The sequence below is a fragment of the Globicephala melas genome, chromosome 14 (genome assembly GCF_963455315.2).
Source record: "Globicephala melas chromosome 14, mGloMel1.2, whole genome shotgun sequence".
Taxonomy (NCBI): domain Eukaryota; kingdom Metazoa; phylum Chordata; class Mammalia; order Artiodactyla; family Delphinidae; genus Globicephala; species Globicephala melas.
In genome coordinates this window covers 73696805-73712571 of record NC_083327.1, presented here as the reverse complement: position 1 = coordinate 73712571, position 15767 = coordinate 73696805, and the positions used below count along the sequence as shown (strand labels likewise).

Below are 15767 nucleotides of genomic sequence, written 5' to 3'. Positions count from 1 at the left end.
TTAAAGGTACTTTTAAAGATTGGGTTTTGTGATTATCTGGAATAAGAGCTGACGTGGGCTAGTGGCTAAAAATACTGGCTGTACTGCCACCTCTATCATTTTCAAATTATATACATTTGCACAGTCTCTTTACGTCTCTGAGCCTCAGTTTCCTCATCTATGATATGGGAAGAGTGAGAGTCCTGCCTAATAGGATGGCTGCAGAATCAACGAGATAACACAAGTGAAGGACAGTCCTGGTTCACAGTAACCACTAACCCAATGATTGTTAGCTGTCCTTACTGCTGTTACCATATGTTACTGGTTTAAGGGTAGCCTCTCTGGTGAAAAAGAATTATCGTGCTCATCAGAAATCTTGGAGGCCAGAAGGCAGTGGGATGACATATTTAAAGTGCCTGAAGAAAACAAGATCTGTCAACTGAGAATTCTATATCCAGCAAAACTGTACTTCAAAAAAAAAAAAAAGGGGAGAAATGAATACATTTGCATATTAAACAAAGTGGAGGAGTTCGTTACCACTAGACCTGCTCTACAAGAAGTGAAAAGACACTAGTCAGTAACTCCAAGCTGTGTGAAGAAGTGAAGATCTCCAGAAAAGCCAGTATTGTTGTATTTTTGGTTTGAAACTACACTTATAATTTCCTACCCGATTTAAAAGACAAATGCATTAAAAATTATAAATACAAAAAAGAAAAAAAAACTTGTGTAACTTGCCAATCCAGTCCAGTTTAAAAGCTAGGGTTGGGCTTCCCTGGTGGCACAGTGGTTGAGAGTCCGCCTGCTGATGCAGGGGACACGGGTTCGTGCCCCGGTCCGGGAAGATCCCACATGCCGTGGAGCGGCTGGGCCTGTGAACCATGGCCACTGAGCCTGTGCGTCCAGAGCCTGTGCTCCACAACGGGAGAGGCCACAACGGTGAGAGGCCCGCATACCCCCCCCCAAAAAAAAAGCTAGGGTTTTCCAGGAATTCCCTGGTGGTCCAGTGGTTAGGACTTGGCGCTTTCACTGCCGTCGGCCTGGGGTTCGATCCCCGGTCAGGGAACTAAGATCCTGTAAGCCACGTGGCTCAGCCAAAAAACAAAAGCTAGGGTTTTCCCCACAATCTCTGGAAAATAGATTACTTTTTCAAAATCTCATATGTATAATACACATATATTTAGAATTTTCCAATTCCCTTTTTAAGGCCTTTTGTATGCAACGTACCGAATTTAAAGTGGAAATGACTTTGTGATAATTTAGCTTGGCTCAAGAAAACAGCCTACTTTGATCCTTCAAGTGTGAAAGACCTGTATTTTTCCTTCTTCTGTTAGTGCTAGTTTTGACGATCTCCGTGCTCAGGAGAAACAAGATCCTCTGAGACAAACAAAATACAACGCTTCTCTTATTCTGGGGTTATTTCTTATACACGCAGCTGGGATCGACCTGATTCGTTGCAGCTGGAGGCCGTTTCGCCATCATCTTCCAGCTGCGCCCGACCGCAGATTCCGAAGAGGCTTTCCAGCCAGCGGAGCAAGTGAGGGCGTGTGAGCACAGCCCCGGGGCGCCTGCCAGCCTCTCCTCCCAGGAGAGGGGTACCACTCCGCCTCATAAATACTAAATGCAGAACATTTGCTTTTGGTATCAGAGTGAACTCCTTGGGGTGAGGAAGAGGACATCTCCATATCTAGGCCCATTTTCACAGGGCGGATGGCTGTCCCCTCCTACATGAGGGTGTCATTCCACTCCAGGGGCCTGGGGAGCTGAGTGAGGGGCCTTCGTTTGGGTGGAGGAAGGAGGGCGATTCCTTATCTGGACCCAAAAACATCACACCCAGTGCTTTGGGGTACCAACAGCTGATGCTCCACAGTGTGTAGCTGATTTGGGTCAGTGCCCAGACATTCTTCCCCTCTCCCATGTAAATACAGAATGCCTCTCAAAGCAGAATGCATCTTTGTTTTGATGCTGCAAAACAAAGCAGGAAACTTATTCTTAATTTTCAATCATACGCTCAGAGGGGCATAAACTACCAAGCTACCAAATACAGAAGTCAACTCTCTTTTCTGTACTTCTCTAAAAAGGCAAATCTCAATTCTCATGTTCAGACTCCATGAGATTTTATGCGTAATCAGTATCCAAAGACTATCTTTAGATCTAGGCAGGCTGTTAGAGAGGGGATCCATTTCTACTTAACTAACTCAATGTAACTACTCCTCAAAATCGTAGGAAGGACTACTATTCCTGGAAGGAGTGACTGGTAAACCAGGAATCCCCAGGAGACATGATCTGAAGTGGAGCAGCTTGAGTAACACAGGCATCAGGGAAGGAAGAGGTCCACAGCCCTGGAGGTGAGGACCAGAGGGAGAGCCCGGACTGGCCAAAGCTGGGCACCCACTCTCTCAGGGACACTGTCTCTTAGTTTTCCTCCAATAAGGAACCCTGGGTCCTGATTTTTTATTATCTCCTTACAGTGTGATTACCCACTGGCCTTTCCATTTCCACACTGAGGATCAACTGCACATCCGTATGGGGAAACTTGCCAGTGTCCTTCCTGACTCACCATCAGTAACAGCCAAGCTATTACCAGGGATCCTGTGCTAAGCAAACTTACGTGATCACTGAATTCTCACAGCAGCCCCATGAGGCAGGGAGTATTATGATCCCCATTCTCCACATAAGGAGACAGGCTCAGAGAAGTTAAACAACAGATAAGGCTTGAATCCAGAGCTGTCTCCACCAATGCCTATGTTTTATTGCTTCCCGAAAACACAAATGTTGTCTCTGACTCCAGACCTTCAAAGACAGTTCCTACTGGTTGCAGCAGGCTGCGACTGCTTCAAGGTCATCCCAAACTTGAAAGGCTACGTGTAGTTTAGGAGGTGGTGGACAGGACCCCAGTGTTACAGTCCCCCCCTGATCCCCAAACCCTCACCCCCCTGGTTTTGGAAATCCCCCACCAGATGGCCAACAGGGGGTCTTGTCCCATGTCAGGTACAAACAAGCAGGTAAGAAATGCTTTTCAAAGATAACATCCTGTGACCTAATAGCTATAATCCTTTGCTTGCTCTTTGCTCTCCCTGATACTTAGCATTGTTGATAATGAGAAGATAAATGGGCCATAATCTTAAAATGCACTGTTCAGATGCACTTATAATGCACTATCATCTTAAAATGCATTGTCGATGGAATCAGAAAACAAAAATCCGAATCTGTTATTAAATTTATACTTTCAAGGGTTCTCACAGTGAAGGCTTTCCGAGGGTGGACACAGCCTGTCCCGTTCAGGTGTCCTGGACACTAACTTGGGCCTGGCTGTTCTTTGCACCACATTAATTGCCGTCACTGTGGTCTGCGGAGGGCGCACTGACCCTCTGAAACCAGGCCCCGCAATGGCCTGTGTTTTAGAAAGAAAATGTAGGAATATTGAAACGTCAAATGTCAGGCAGAAGCATGGAGGCCTATCAGCGGGGAGATAAGTGACTAGTGAAGTTGGCTGCTAGCACCAAAAAATGGAAAGATACAGCCTTTATCCTGTGGTGTGAGGGGAGCCTGTTGTATGTAAGTAAGCCAGGTAGAGAGGGCCAAACACCAGAGACCAACTGAACTTTAAAGACAAGTACAGGGAGCCCGGAATTTTTCCCTATTTCTGGCTATAAAGTTGAAGCAAGAAAAAGAGCGGAAGTTGACAGCCTATAAGATTCACAGCGGTGCCACTCTAAGTGCCACGGACTTAGGAAAACAAAATGTGCGTGCAACGTCAGCTATTGAAAAGAGCCTTCTTAGACATGCGGGAACCAGAATGCTATTCAATTTCTAGATTCTCTAGAGAATAAAGCCTTGTAATCATCATTCTCAAAGTCAGGGTGAGCTTTATCCGAAAGAGTCAAGGTGATTTATTTCCATAATAAAAAAAGCACTTTGAAAGATGTCTTTGTTGTTCAAAAATACAGATACAACTAGCAAAAGTATCTGTGACAGCTGTGAAAACACTGAATTGCCAATGAAGGCATTTTTCTCTTTTTCGTCACAGCTGTTCAGTTCAGGGCAAGTTTACTGTCCTCTTCTACTAAGCTTCCCAACCTAAAATCCTGGCCTCTATGAAGTATGAAACACTGTCCTTGAATTTTCTTGAATAGGCTGCCACCACGTGGTGACCACTGAAAAAGCACATAGGTTTGAGTTTAATTGCAAGACCATGTTGCTGGGCTATTTTAAAACAAGAAGCAATTATGTACATCAGATCCACCTGCCACTGAAAAATTACAAATCTCAGTCGAGAGGCCCGTCTCCCCTGGACAGGACTACAACTTCTTGGTTTCCATCCTCACGCTGCGAAGTGAAGACCATGTATTTTTAGATTTTAGTTAATTTATTGTACTTAATGCGCTTTTAATTTAACTTCACTTTGCTTGAAATCTGTGAAATTCATTGTCAGTTTTTGAAATTAAAAACTTTATTAACTCTTTCAGACATGGAAATGTAAAAGAATAACATAACACACCTGGACATCCCGCCCATTGGCTAGTTTAAGGAAAGGCATGACCAACACAAGTGAAGGTCCCCTAGTCTCCTCTTACGTACCTGCACATCTTTGTCCTGTCATGGTTTTCCTGATCTGGTTCACAGTTTCTACTCCTTTCTTTATACTTTTACTTTATATGTATGGAGCCCTAAAAATATATACGTGGTACTGATTTAAAACCCTATATAAATGGTGTTAGATGAAATACAGCCTTCTGCAACGTGCTTTTTTCCAATGAATGCTGTTTTTAAAAATTCTTTCTTGTTGATATTTACAGCTTTAGTTTTCTTCAAAACTGTCTTGTTTTTGTCCTTGTGCTTCCATGTAAGTGGAATCAGCTTGTCAACGTCTACACAATAATATTATGTCAGGGTTCTTTTTTTTTTTTTCTTGCGGTATTAGGGCCTCTCACTGCTGTGGCCTCCCGTTGCAAAGCACAGGCCCCGGATGCGCAGGCTCAGCGGCCACGGCTCACGGGCCCAGCCGCTCCGTGGCATGTGGGATCCTCCCAGACCGGGGCACGAACGCGTGTCCCCTGCATCGGCAGGCGAACTCTCGACCACTGCGCCACCAGGGAAGCCCTACGTCAGGATTCTGATTCTAATTTATAGATTGATTTGGGGAGAATTAGTATCTTTAAGACGAGTCTTATTGGGCTTCCCTGGTGGCGCAGTGGTCATGAATCCGCCTGCCGATGCAGGGGATGTGGGTTCAAGCCCTGGTCCGGGAAGTTCCCACATGCCACGGAGCAATGAAGTCCATGCGCCACAACTACTGAGCCTGCGCTCTAGAGCCCGTGAGCCACAACTACGGAAGCCCACGCGCCTAGAGCCCATGCTCCGCAACAAGAGAAGCCACCGCAGTGAGAAGCCCACGCACCGCAACGAAGAGTAGTCCCCGCTCTCCGCAACTAGAGGAAGCACGCACGCAGCAAGGAAGACCCAGTGCAGCCAAAAATAAATAAATAAAATTAATTAATTAATTAAAGAAAAAAAAGATGAGTCTTCTTATCCGTGAATATGGTATCTCTGCTTTTAATTGGGTCTTCTTAATGACATTCATCAAAGTTATATAATTTCTTTCAAAAGGTCAGAAATAACTTTTGTTAAATATATTCCTAGATACCTTATATTCTCATTGTTATCATAAACTGTATTTCTTTAAAAATTAATTTTCTAACTGTGGGGAGTAGTGTTTAGAAATGCAATTGATTTTTGCATGTTGATCTTATATCCAAGAACCCAGATGAACTCTTACTAATTCTGATATTTTAATAGGTTCTTTTGGACTTTTTATGTAATCATATTACCCAGGATTGATGACAGTTTGGTGTCTTCCTTTCCGATCATTATGAATTTTCTTCCTTTCTTTCTTCATATTACTGCATTGTCTAGGAATTCCCACACAATGCTGGTTAGGAGTACTAATAACAGGCGCCCTTGTCTTTCTTAATTTAAGAAAATGTTTCTAATATGTCACTGTTAAATGAGATTTTTCACTCTAAGTTTTTATAGATGTTTTATCTTGTTAAGGAATTTCCTTAAATTCCTAGTCTAATGTTTTTCTCAGGAAAAAATCATAATGAATATTAGATTTTATCTAGTGACTTTTCTGCATCTACTATGGTGACAGTGTACTTTTTAATCTGATAATGTGGTAAATTACATTAATACATTTTAACAGATTTTAATGTCAGACCCCCCTGCAATCCTATGATAGTCCCAATGGGATAGTGGATTTGGTTTTCTATTTTGCTAACGATTATTTCATCTATGTTATAGGTGAAATTGGCCTGTAATTATCCCTTAGCATCTTGTCATTGTCTGCACTGGGCACTCATACAATGAGTTAGGAAATGTTCTTTTTCTATTCTCCAGAGAAAATGTTCTTTCCTGTGGTAACTCATTTATAAAACGACCTAGTGCCTTTTCTTGTTTGCTTGTTTGCTGGGTAGACTGATTCAATGTCTTCAATTATATATAAGACTACTCAATTTTACTTGAATCCGTTTTGTAGGTCACAGTTTCTAGGAAAGTTTTCATTCCATACAATTTTTCAAATTTATCAACATAAAGTTGTTCACATTCTCCTTTTTAAAAAATAATTTTTGCTTCTGTGGTTATGTCCCCTTGTTTGTTCCTAACATTGCTGGTGTTCTCTCTTTTTGTCTTAATTACTTTGGCTAGTGGTGTGTCTATTTTACTAGATTTTTCCAAGAACTATCTTTCGGCTTTGCTGATAACCTCTCATATTACATATTTGTTTTCTATTTCAGTAATCTCTGCTCTTTTGTTTTCATCCTTTGAGATTTTCTGCTGTTCTTTCTCTAACTTTTTACGTTAAACGATCAGCCTATGCATTTCAGTCCTCCTTTTCTAATATAGGCACTGAAGGATATGTTTCCAACATGAAAGATGCTTACCTTGCTTTGAAGCTGAGGTGTTTTCCACTGGGAGCTCATTGTCATGGACCCTTTTCTCTGGAACAGGCATTGCAGGGTGGCTTCCAAAGACCCATGGGCTCCTATTACCAAGATCTTCTTTCCATCTAAGTTGACACCTACCCACCAAATGGAAATTCAGTATTATAATCAAAACTTCAAAGTCTTCCTCCCATACAGCTTTAATGTAAGGAAAAATAGCTTTTATTTTAATTTAATTTAATTTCTGGACAGGAAAGCAGCATTTATTGGTGGGCGTGATTAAGGAGGGGACAGCGCCAATGCTCTCATGAGTGAAGGGCTTGCCATTTGTCCAAGGGGCCACGATTAGGGATGTATTTGATCCCACAGCTATCTGGGATGAGCCACTTTTCTACCACCATGTTTTCATATTCATCCACATTAAACTTAGTAAATCCCCACTTCTTGGAGATGCGAATCTTCTGGTGGCCAGGGAACTCGAACTCGGCCTGTGCAGGGCCTCAATCACATATTCCTTGTTCGGCAGCTTGGCGCGGATGGGCATTACGATTTGGCCAATGTGGACCCAGGCCACTGTGCCCCGGGGCTTTCCAAAGGCACCGCACATACCTGTCTGGAGCCCAGACTGGGGACAGCATGGCAGACATGAACGTCCACTGGAAAGGGCTGTCTCGAAGTCCCTGAGGGCAACCCATACAGGCAAGAGGCTGCACACACTAACAAGGAGGCTGCTGTTTGCAACCATTGCACACTGGGCTCCCACAGGGAAAAGAGCAGGGTTGGCTTAATAGGCTGCAAAAAAATCGCCTTTGAAAACTTGGCCCTCTGAGTACCAAACCTACAATGACTATAAGCCATAACTTATTCCTTCTTTGCAAACTCTATGGTAGAGTGACCTAGAATCATCATTCTAATTATCCATGTGATGGAAAAACACTGTCTATACGGATTATTTCAGAGACTTGAGCTTAATGGCTAATGTCCTAAAGGTATATCTTGAAAGTTAATCTTCTAATAGAACTTTGGTATATATTTTGGAATTTTTGTTCAATCATTTCATGTTTGGGTGTAGGGGAGGGGCATTGTCTCCTTTTCACTCAAGCTGGTGTACAGAAAAAATTAAATACTGATTACTGAAAGAGATACTGCTCACTGATAGATCCTAATCTAGGTTTCTATACCCGAAACTATATCTGACAGCTTCTTCATTTAAGTTTTAAATATAAAACTTATCTAGGTTTACATATTGACAGATATGAGCTGAAACTTCAAACATTTTTCATTGTGGTTATTTTGAAGGTTTCATAAGAGAAACTGAGAAAACACAGGTTAATCATTCATCTTTACGAATTTCTCTTTAAAATTATAATACAGCTAATCTTTATTAGAGAAATTTGCCAGTCATTCATATCTCCTAAAAGATGAGAAAAATAAAGCTGACACTGAGTATCGCTTCTGTGTTTCAATAAGTATCTTCCAGAAGCAAATCCTTACTAAAAACTCACATAAATAACAAAAAATAGAAAATAGCAACATTTCTGAAGGAGCATCATACCTGACTTTTCAAGAAGTTCAATTACAGCTCTGGCCACAGGTGAAACAAAACACTCATGGGCGTCCCCACGTACCAACTTCCCCAGGTTTACATCCGTTACTCTGAATCCAAAAATAAGAGAACAAGTAAGTCAAGCTTGGCCAAAACTCACTCATCTGTAATCCACATGAATTAATCCCAAATAACAACCAAGTCAATATTTGATACGATGAAATACAATTTATCTTTTAAGGCAGGACAAGAAAAAATTAAATATAAAATTCTCTCTGCGTGGTTGTTTGGGCCTCTTCCCTCCCTCATGTGCAGTGTGTATCTTGGTTAAACATTAACCAGGGCTTCCCTGGTGGCGCAGTGGTTGAGAGTCCGCCTGCCGATGCAGGGGACACGGGTTCGTGCCCCGGTCCGGGAAGATCCCACATGCCGTGGAGCGGCTGCGCCCGTGAGCCATGGCCGCTGAGCCTGTGCATCCGGAGCCTGTGCTCCGCAACGGGAGAGGCCACAGCAGTGAGAGGCCCGCGTACCGCAAAAAAAAAACCATTAACCAGAGCTCTTCAAAGATGAGAATCCCTGCTTATTTTTTTCTTCTGACACTAGCGGTGTAACTTCTTAAAAGACCAGTGTTCTTTCCCAGCTCTGTAGGGGGTCATGGTGACTTGCTGCTCGCTCTGTACATGCTGACCTGGACTATGTGTCCTTGGTGAACTTTACGTAAAACATCAGTATGTCATTTTGATGTTCGATCCTTTCTCTCAAAGATGTATATGACTGTGCCTTCAACTTCTAACAGGCGGAACAGTTCTCAGAGCTTCCTGAGAACCTGCTTCCTGGGTTATAATCCCTGGTTTGGCTTGAATAAAATTCCCTTTCTTCCTTCTTAACTTGATCGTTAATTGAATTTTCATCGACAGATAGGTAGGATATATTAAATTATTAAATAGAAATGAAAGAGTGAGCAGGAATAGAGGTCATTAGCTTCTAGCGCAGCCCCTCAGGCAACTCCAACGTGGTCCCTAGGAGTCAGGATGACGCTGGGCGTTTTGGTTCTGCCTGGACAGCAGGACCGCAGCTGGAGGCCACATGGGGCTTCACTGCACAATGCTAGGGAGCTCTGTTCAATGGACGACATGGAATGGTGGCCCTGGATGTGTGCAATGCTGTGGTCCTGCAGCCACTTTATCCTGAGGAAATTTACATCTCCATCAATATCAAAGTCCAGAACCAATCCTAGAAATCAGGGGTGACCTAACAAGACTTGGATTCAAGGTCTGATCCCCACTCGACATCAGTACTTATCTCCTTAAGGAAATCAAGGAAAAAAATGAGGGACCATGTCCTTTCAATGCCTTCTGTGTTCTTCCTTGGTCAAACCAAGGACAAAATAGTCCCTAACTATTTAGCTTAAATTGATGGTCTCAATACAGGTTAGTAACAAAATAGAGATACTTGGAAAACTTTTCATAATTCTCTCTTTTTATGAAAGACTGGAAACTACATCTTGATACCCTAGGATTCTGGATGTTTTCTAACTGATTAGAGCCTCTTCCCCCTTTATGGTTTATCTGCTATAGGATCGGAGATTTTCATGACAATCTTCTACCCATGTTTGAGTCTGCCCTAAGTCACAAGAGAAGGCTAGGATAATGGGGGAACATGGGTATGCCAGTGAGGTGCTGGTCACTCAATCCAGTCCCTACAAGACTAACGTTATAAATTTGCTTACGACCCTGGAATGCTAAATATATCACGTTCTTTCTGGCCACGATACAAACATTTCTTATTTCCATGTAGGAAGATGAGGTTTTTAACTTCCAGGAAACATCATGAACTCCCATATGGATGGTCAGTATTCCCTGTCCCATGAAGCTTATGTCATGACATGAGTCTAAGACCAATATCAGAGCACCTGATATTCACAGTTTTTCCCTCAAATTTCAAATAAAACCTCACGTTATGAATGTAAGTGCTTGCTTTGTTTTCCTCCGCTGGCCTGGGACTACGGCAGAATGTGCTACTGTGGTGAAGCAGGTCCCTGGGTTTTTTCTCTCGTTTGGTAGAATTATTAAGGAAAAGGAAAAGCTATTAGAAGAGGAGAGCTGGCTAAGGACTCTGTAGGTCAGACAGGAGCTTCTCAAATGAGTATGATTTGGCCAAAATGGCACCCAAGCACTACCAAAGGGCAAGTGTATTTTCTCAAATACGTACTTCCTTAAGCATAATTTTACAAGCCCTCCAACTCCTGAAATATTTAGAATGATTTCATTCATGGCTCAATTACTGACATAGCTGAAAGAGAAGAATTTTAAGGAATTCACAGTAGAAAAACTAGTTTAGCAATGAGTCGATTGTTTTCTTTTCTATGTTCTCACCCATCCACATCTTTTTCTGGTTTCAAGGCATTGAGGATTTTGTTGCTAAATGAGGTCTCGGAGATCTGAAGGGCAAGGCCATGTATTCTGGTGTCTTCATTAATCTTCAGGATCTCATCTATGATCTAAAGTGAAAACTAAAGTCAGTTTTGCAAAAATAAGACCCAAGAACAGACACTTTATGTCAAAAATAGATTCATGAAAATGCATCTGTTTTAGTTTCTTTTTTCTCCTTGTTGAAGACCTGGTGTAAAGCAGAATGAAGAAGTCTACGTTCCCTCTAACCACATTTATAAAAGCTTGGCTGAATTTTTTAGTGACTTCAAGTCCTTCTTATCGCTCTATTCTCTGCCAGAACAGAACAAAACAAAACCAAAGTTCAACAGTTAATAAAGCTGAGATCAGCAAAAGACAATTCCCTGTCCACAATCAGATCTGAGCCCAATGCAATGCCAACTTTCAGGGAGGCCAGGACTCAGGAACCTCGAGCATTCCAACCTGGCCCAGAGAAGCCTGTGTTTCAAGCACACTGTGCTTAACCAAAGCTTACTAATCATGACACTCAGGCCCTCCTGTTCTCTGGACCAGAATGGCATGTAGAAAGCATTTCCAAAGGCTTACGACGGAAAACCTCTAAGCATAGATAGCTCCATTTTACAGGAAACACTAAAATAATTTGCTGTTTATGAAAAAGACCAAAGCAGTTTGGGAAGCTAATATAATCGATATTGAATGGCCACGTATGTCTTTAAATAAGCAATGCTCTGGCCTCTCTGTTTACCTCTATTTTACGCCAGGATTTCACTTAGCAATGTTACTTGTTGATAACTAAGAGAGATTCTAGCTCGTAGATATGGATCTCACTATGAGAAGTGTTAGTTTACCATTTCTGTTTGACTATCTAGCAAAAATCATGATGGTATTTCTACCTGGTAAGAGAAGAAAAAGCTATTTGATATATTCAGAAAACTCAGAAAGAAAATTTTGTTTAATATTCATCATTCTGTCATTCATTCAACAAATGTTGAATGTTTTGAATATCTACCTTGTACCAGTTCTGAGTAAAGGAAATACAGTTGTAAAAAATATCTGCCCTCATGGAGCTTATATTCTAGTAGAGAAGACAAGACCAATAACAACAACAACAACAACAGGGACTTCCCTGGTGGCACAGTGGTTAAGAATCTGCCTGCCAATGCAGGGGACACGGGTTCAATCCCTGGTCCAGGAAGATCCCACATGCCTCTGAGTAACTAAGCCCGTGCACCACAACTACTGAGCCCGCGCTCTAGAGCCTGTGAGACACAACTACTGAGCCTGTGTGCTGCAACTACTGAAGCCCACTTGCCTAGGGCCCGTGCTCCACAGCAAGAGAAGCCATAGCAATGAGAAGCCCGTGCACCGCAGCAAAGCGTAGCCCCCGCTTGCTGCAACTAGAGAGAAAGCCCGTGCACAGCAACGAAGACCCAATGCAGCCAAATAAATAAATAAATAAAATTACAAAAAAAATAACAATAATAATAGTATAATCTCTGAAATTGATATGGAGTGATGGCGGGTAGGGGGTGGTCAGACGGGGTGGCATCTATACACAGAGCCCAGCCAGAATGAAGTGAGGGTACTACTGTTACCTCCAACGTAGTTAGAGGTAACAACGACAACAAAATCTTAATAAATTAAGATCCTTACTCTTTTCCAACATAATAACACCATCATATAAATTCCCATTTATCAGAATTTCAAAGAAAAAGAGTGAATAAGTGACTCCTTGGCAAAAAAATAAGCCAAGGGGAACCTAAAGGAGAAGGAAATCCAAAAAAAGAGGGGATATGCGTATACATACAGCTGACTCACTTTGCTCTACAGTGTAAACTAACACAGTATTGTAAAGCAACTATACTCCAATAAGAATTTTAAAAAAATACGGTGACAAACTGGAAAAAAAAATTTGAATGAAAAAAATTAAATAAGCCAAGGGGGAAAAAAAAGTCAAGGGCTATCAATACCAGCGGCAAAACAATCTAAGAACATGCAAATTCTGCAGAAAATGAGTGTCCTTTGCAAAGGGAAAACAACTTTCTCTGCATTCTGTTAGTACTGGTAGGACAGGTGTCAGTATTGGTAATATCTGACAATGGCAAGTGTGGTAGAAACTGTTTGCCCAATATCCAATTTCTGTTCTTTCTTAGTAATGAACTCTTAATTTTTAGCTGTGCTAGAAATGATCTCGGGCCACTTGGTATAAAGACCACATTTCTCGCCTCCCTTGCAAAAAGGCCAAGCAATTAGGTTCAGGTCAGTGGAATGGAAGCAGAACTGTGGCTTTCAGGAGAAAGACTGGGATCCTGACTTTGGTCTTTGTCCTTCCTTTTTCTTGCTGGTGATAAGAACTTGCTGAACTAAGCCCTGTGATCCTGGAAAACAGGGATGGTTAAGAAATGCCCCCATCCTTTGTGGACTGCAAAGAACCACCTTCCCCACACGATTCTGACACGACCATCCAATGCTCCGTAGTCTCCAGACCCCACAAAGTTCTATTCTTTGTTCATAAACGATTTACTTGAACTTCTGGTCTCCACTGATCCATCGGCACAAAATGTCTGTTAACTGAACTCTGGGTAAGCTTCTTCCCTTCCCCCCGGTTCCTAACCTTTGACCTACCCTCGGTCTGATTGGCCAACAGCTCTACCACCACCCAACCTCCCCGGGAGAACAGGCTGGCCTCGGGGTAAAACATTCGCTAACCTGCTATCCCATCAAGCCACCCTTTCATCCCACTTTTCTCACTCTGGGTTCTTTCCTCCCTATAGAAGAGAAGCCTTTTGCTTACCTCTCAAAGGTGTGTCGAGCTTACGGGCAGGATGTGCAGTCCCTTTCCCCACCTTGCAATAATCCTTTCAGATGATGTCTCTCCCCACTGAGACTGGATTTATTTTCTCTTTGACACGGGCTGGAATGTGGATGTGACCTGCAGCGCTGAATCTGCCATCCTGGATGAGGCAGCACAACAAAGACCACAGCGCAGCAAGATCCAGGGACCCGAGCTCCTAACGACTCAGTGACGCCACCACACCAGCCAGGGACTGCCTACTGCCAAACTTTATTCACATACAAGAAACTTCTGTGTTATTCCAGATTACTTAAGGTTTTCATCACTGCCACAGCCAGTCTGAAGAAAACCTAGCCATAGAAGGAGCAGACACCAGGATGGCCCGTGGTCCAGTTTCCTAGGCCCTACTTATAGGGGTGACTGCTTCTCCCATGCTTGAGATGACACTTATGAGGACTGGTCTTCCCTGCTGGTGGAAACAACTAAAGCGCACACAGTAGCAACAAAAGAACCCTATGGTGGTTTTTCTCTCTTTTTTTTCTTTTTGTGGTACGTGGGCCTCTCACTGTTGTGGCCTCTCCCGTTGCAGAGCACAGGCTCCGGACGCGCAGGCTCAGCGGCCATGGCTCACGGGCCCAGCCACTCCGCGGCATGGGGGATCTTCCCGGACGGGGGCACGAACCCGTGTCCCCTGCATCGGCAGGCGGACTCTCAACCACTGCGCCACCAGGGAAGCCCCCCTATGGTGGATTTTCATCAGCTGCCCCAAAACACCACTGAAGGATTCACACAAGGTTAGCCTGAAAAATATCTTCTCCTTTATTTTATCGATAGGGCAACTGAGACCCAGAGAAACCAAAGAATGGTCCAAGCAAGGTCAAACAACCTGTCGGGACACTGCAAACCAGAACTAGTCCTCCAGACACTGATAATTTCCACTAGACGATGCTGTTGCTACAGCTGAAGAAACACAACCAAAGTCACCACATCATAGGTCACATCATCAACAGAAACACATGGTAAGGAGATAACAACAAGGTCATACTGTAGAGCACAGGGAACTATATTCGATATGGTAATAAACCATAATGGAAAAGAATATATAAATATATATGTATAACTGAGTCACTCTGCTATACACCAGAAACTAATACAACATTATAAATCAACTATACTTCAATTAAAAAAAAAGAAACATGGTAAGGGACAGATAGATCAAGGGGCATCTATACTAGTGGGAAAAATGAACTATTCCCTCTACAAGTTTAGCCCTAAGAAAAGGCTTGTTCAGTTCTGACCACAACTAAGAGATGTGAAGAGGTCTGTTAGGACTGAAGAGGAACACAAAATAAGGGTTAAGTGTGCTGCTGTATTACCTCATCTTCACTGCTATCTGCAGGAAGACAGATGTGAGTGATGTTCAGACCAGCCTGCAAAGAGAGCATAGGGCGATTTTGTCACGGAGAGAAAATGAATCTATCACCCGAAAATTAAAGTGAAGTTTTAAAATCATTCAAAAAATCAACAATCCTTACCTCCTCAGCCAAATTCTGGTTTACTTCCTGCATCAAGTTATCATCACCTGCCTTGGGAAAGGAGAGCAAGAAGGGGAACATAACAACATAAAAATACCTTGAAAAGGTACAAAACAATACAAAGACTAATTCTGTGATTATACATTATCTGACTACAAAGATGATAGGGAAATGCAGAAAAAGAATCTTATTGCTCATAAAAGGGGACTAAGGGCTGGTATTTATCCACATGTCAGTTTCTTAGGCTTTAAGATATATCACTTTTGAAAATAATACTCCCATAGGGCGTATACAGCCGCATAGGCAGCATTCCTTTCTAAGTGAGGACACCTAAGATGGGTGTTTAGGACTTGCCCTTGGGTGAAAAGCTACCAATGAGCAGAATTCCAGGAGGCCAGGCTCTTGTTTCGCTTTTCTTTCCACTCTTCTCACTTGCTTATCTTTGTAGGGGGTGAGGAAACAGACCCCAAAGAACGCAGGCCCCAGAGTGACTTGAGCATAGCTCTCCAGTCTCGAAATTACAGCGCTGATGAAACTAGAGGCTGCTACTCTGATGCATTA

General features: G+C 42.6%; 1 protein-coding gene and 1 non-coding gene across 9 annotated transcripts in view; both read right to left on the bottom strand.

The window, feature by feature from the left end:
- Positions 1 to 15767, bottom strand: part of MTHFD1L (methylenetetrahydrofolate dehydrogenase (NADP+ dependent) 1 like) — a 214307-nt gene that overhangs the window by 193522 nt on the left and 5018 nt on the right. For 5 of the 8 annotated variants that reach the window (XR_009558776.2, XM_060283680.2, XM_060283679.1 and 2 more), the window contains 5 exons: positions 15207 to 15253; positions 15048 to 15101; positions 10842 to 10966; positions 8476 to 8576; positions 6921 to 7057 (listed from right to left, as the gene is read on the bottom strand). Coding sequence is in view for 7 of the 8 variants with exons in the window: in XM_060283680.2 (XP_060139663.1) it covers positions 6921 to 7057; positions 8476 to 8576; positions 10842 to 10966; positions 15048 to 15101; positions 15207 to 15253 (464 nt within the window). In the remaining variant the exon portion in view is untranslated. Of the gene's footprint in view, positions 1 to 6920; positions 7058 to 8475; positions 8577 to 10841; positions 10967 to 15047; positions 15102 to 15206; positions 15258 to 15767 lie in introns of all 8 variants that reach the window. The other 3 variants (XM_030853176.2, XM_060283681.1, XM_060283682.2) reach the window with 1 other exon arrangement.
- LOC115851571 (small nucleolar RNA SNORA70) lies at positions 7585 to 7718 on the bottom strand. Its single transcript, XR_004038848.2, has one exon. It is a non-coding gene; the product is annotated as a small nucleolar RNA SNORA70 (small nucleolar RNA).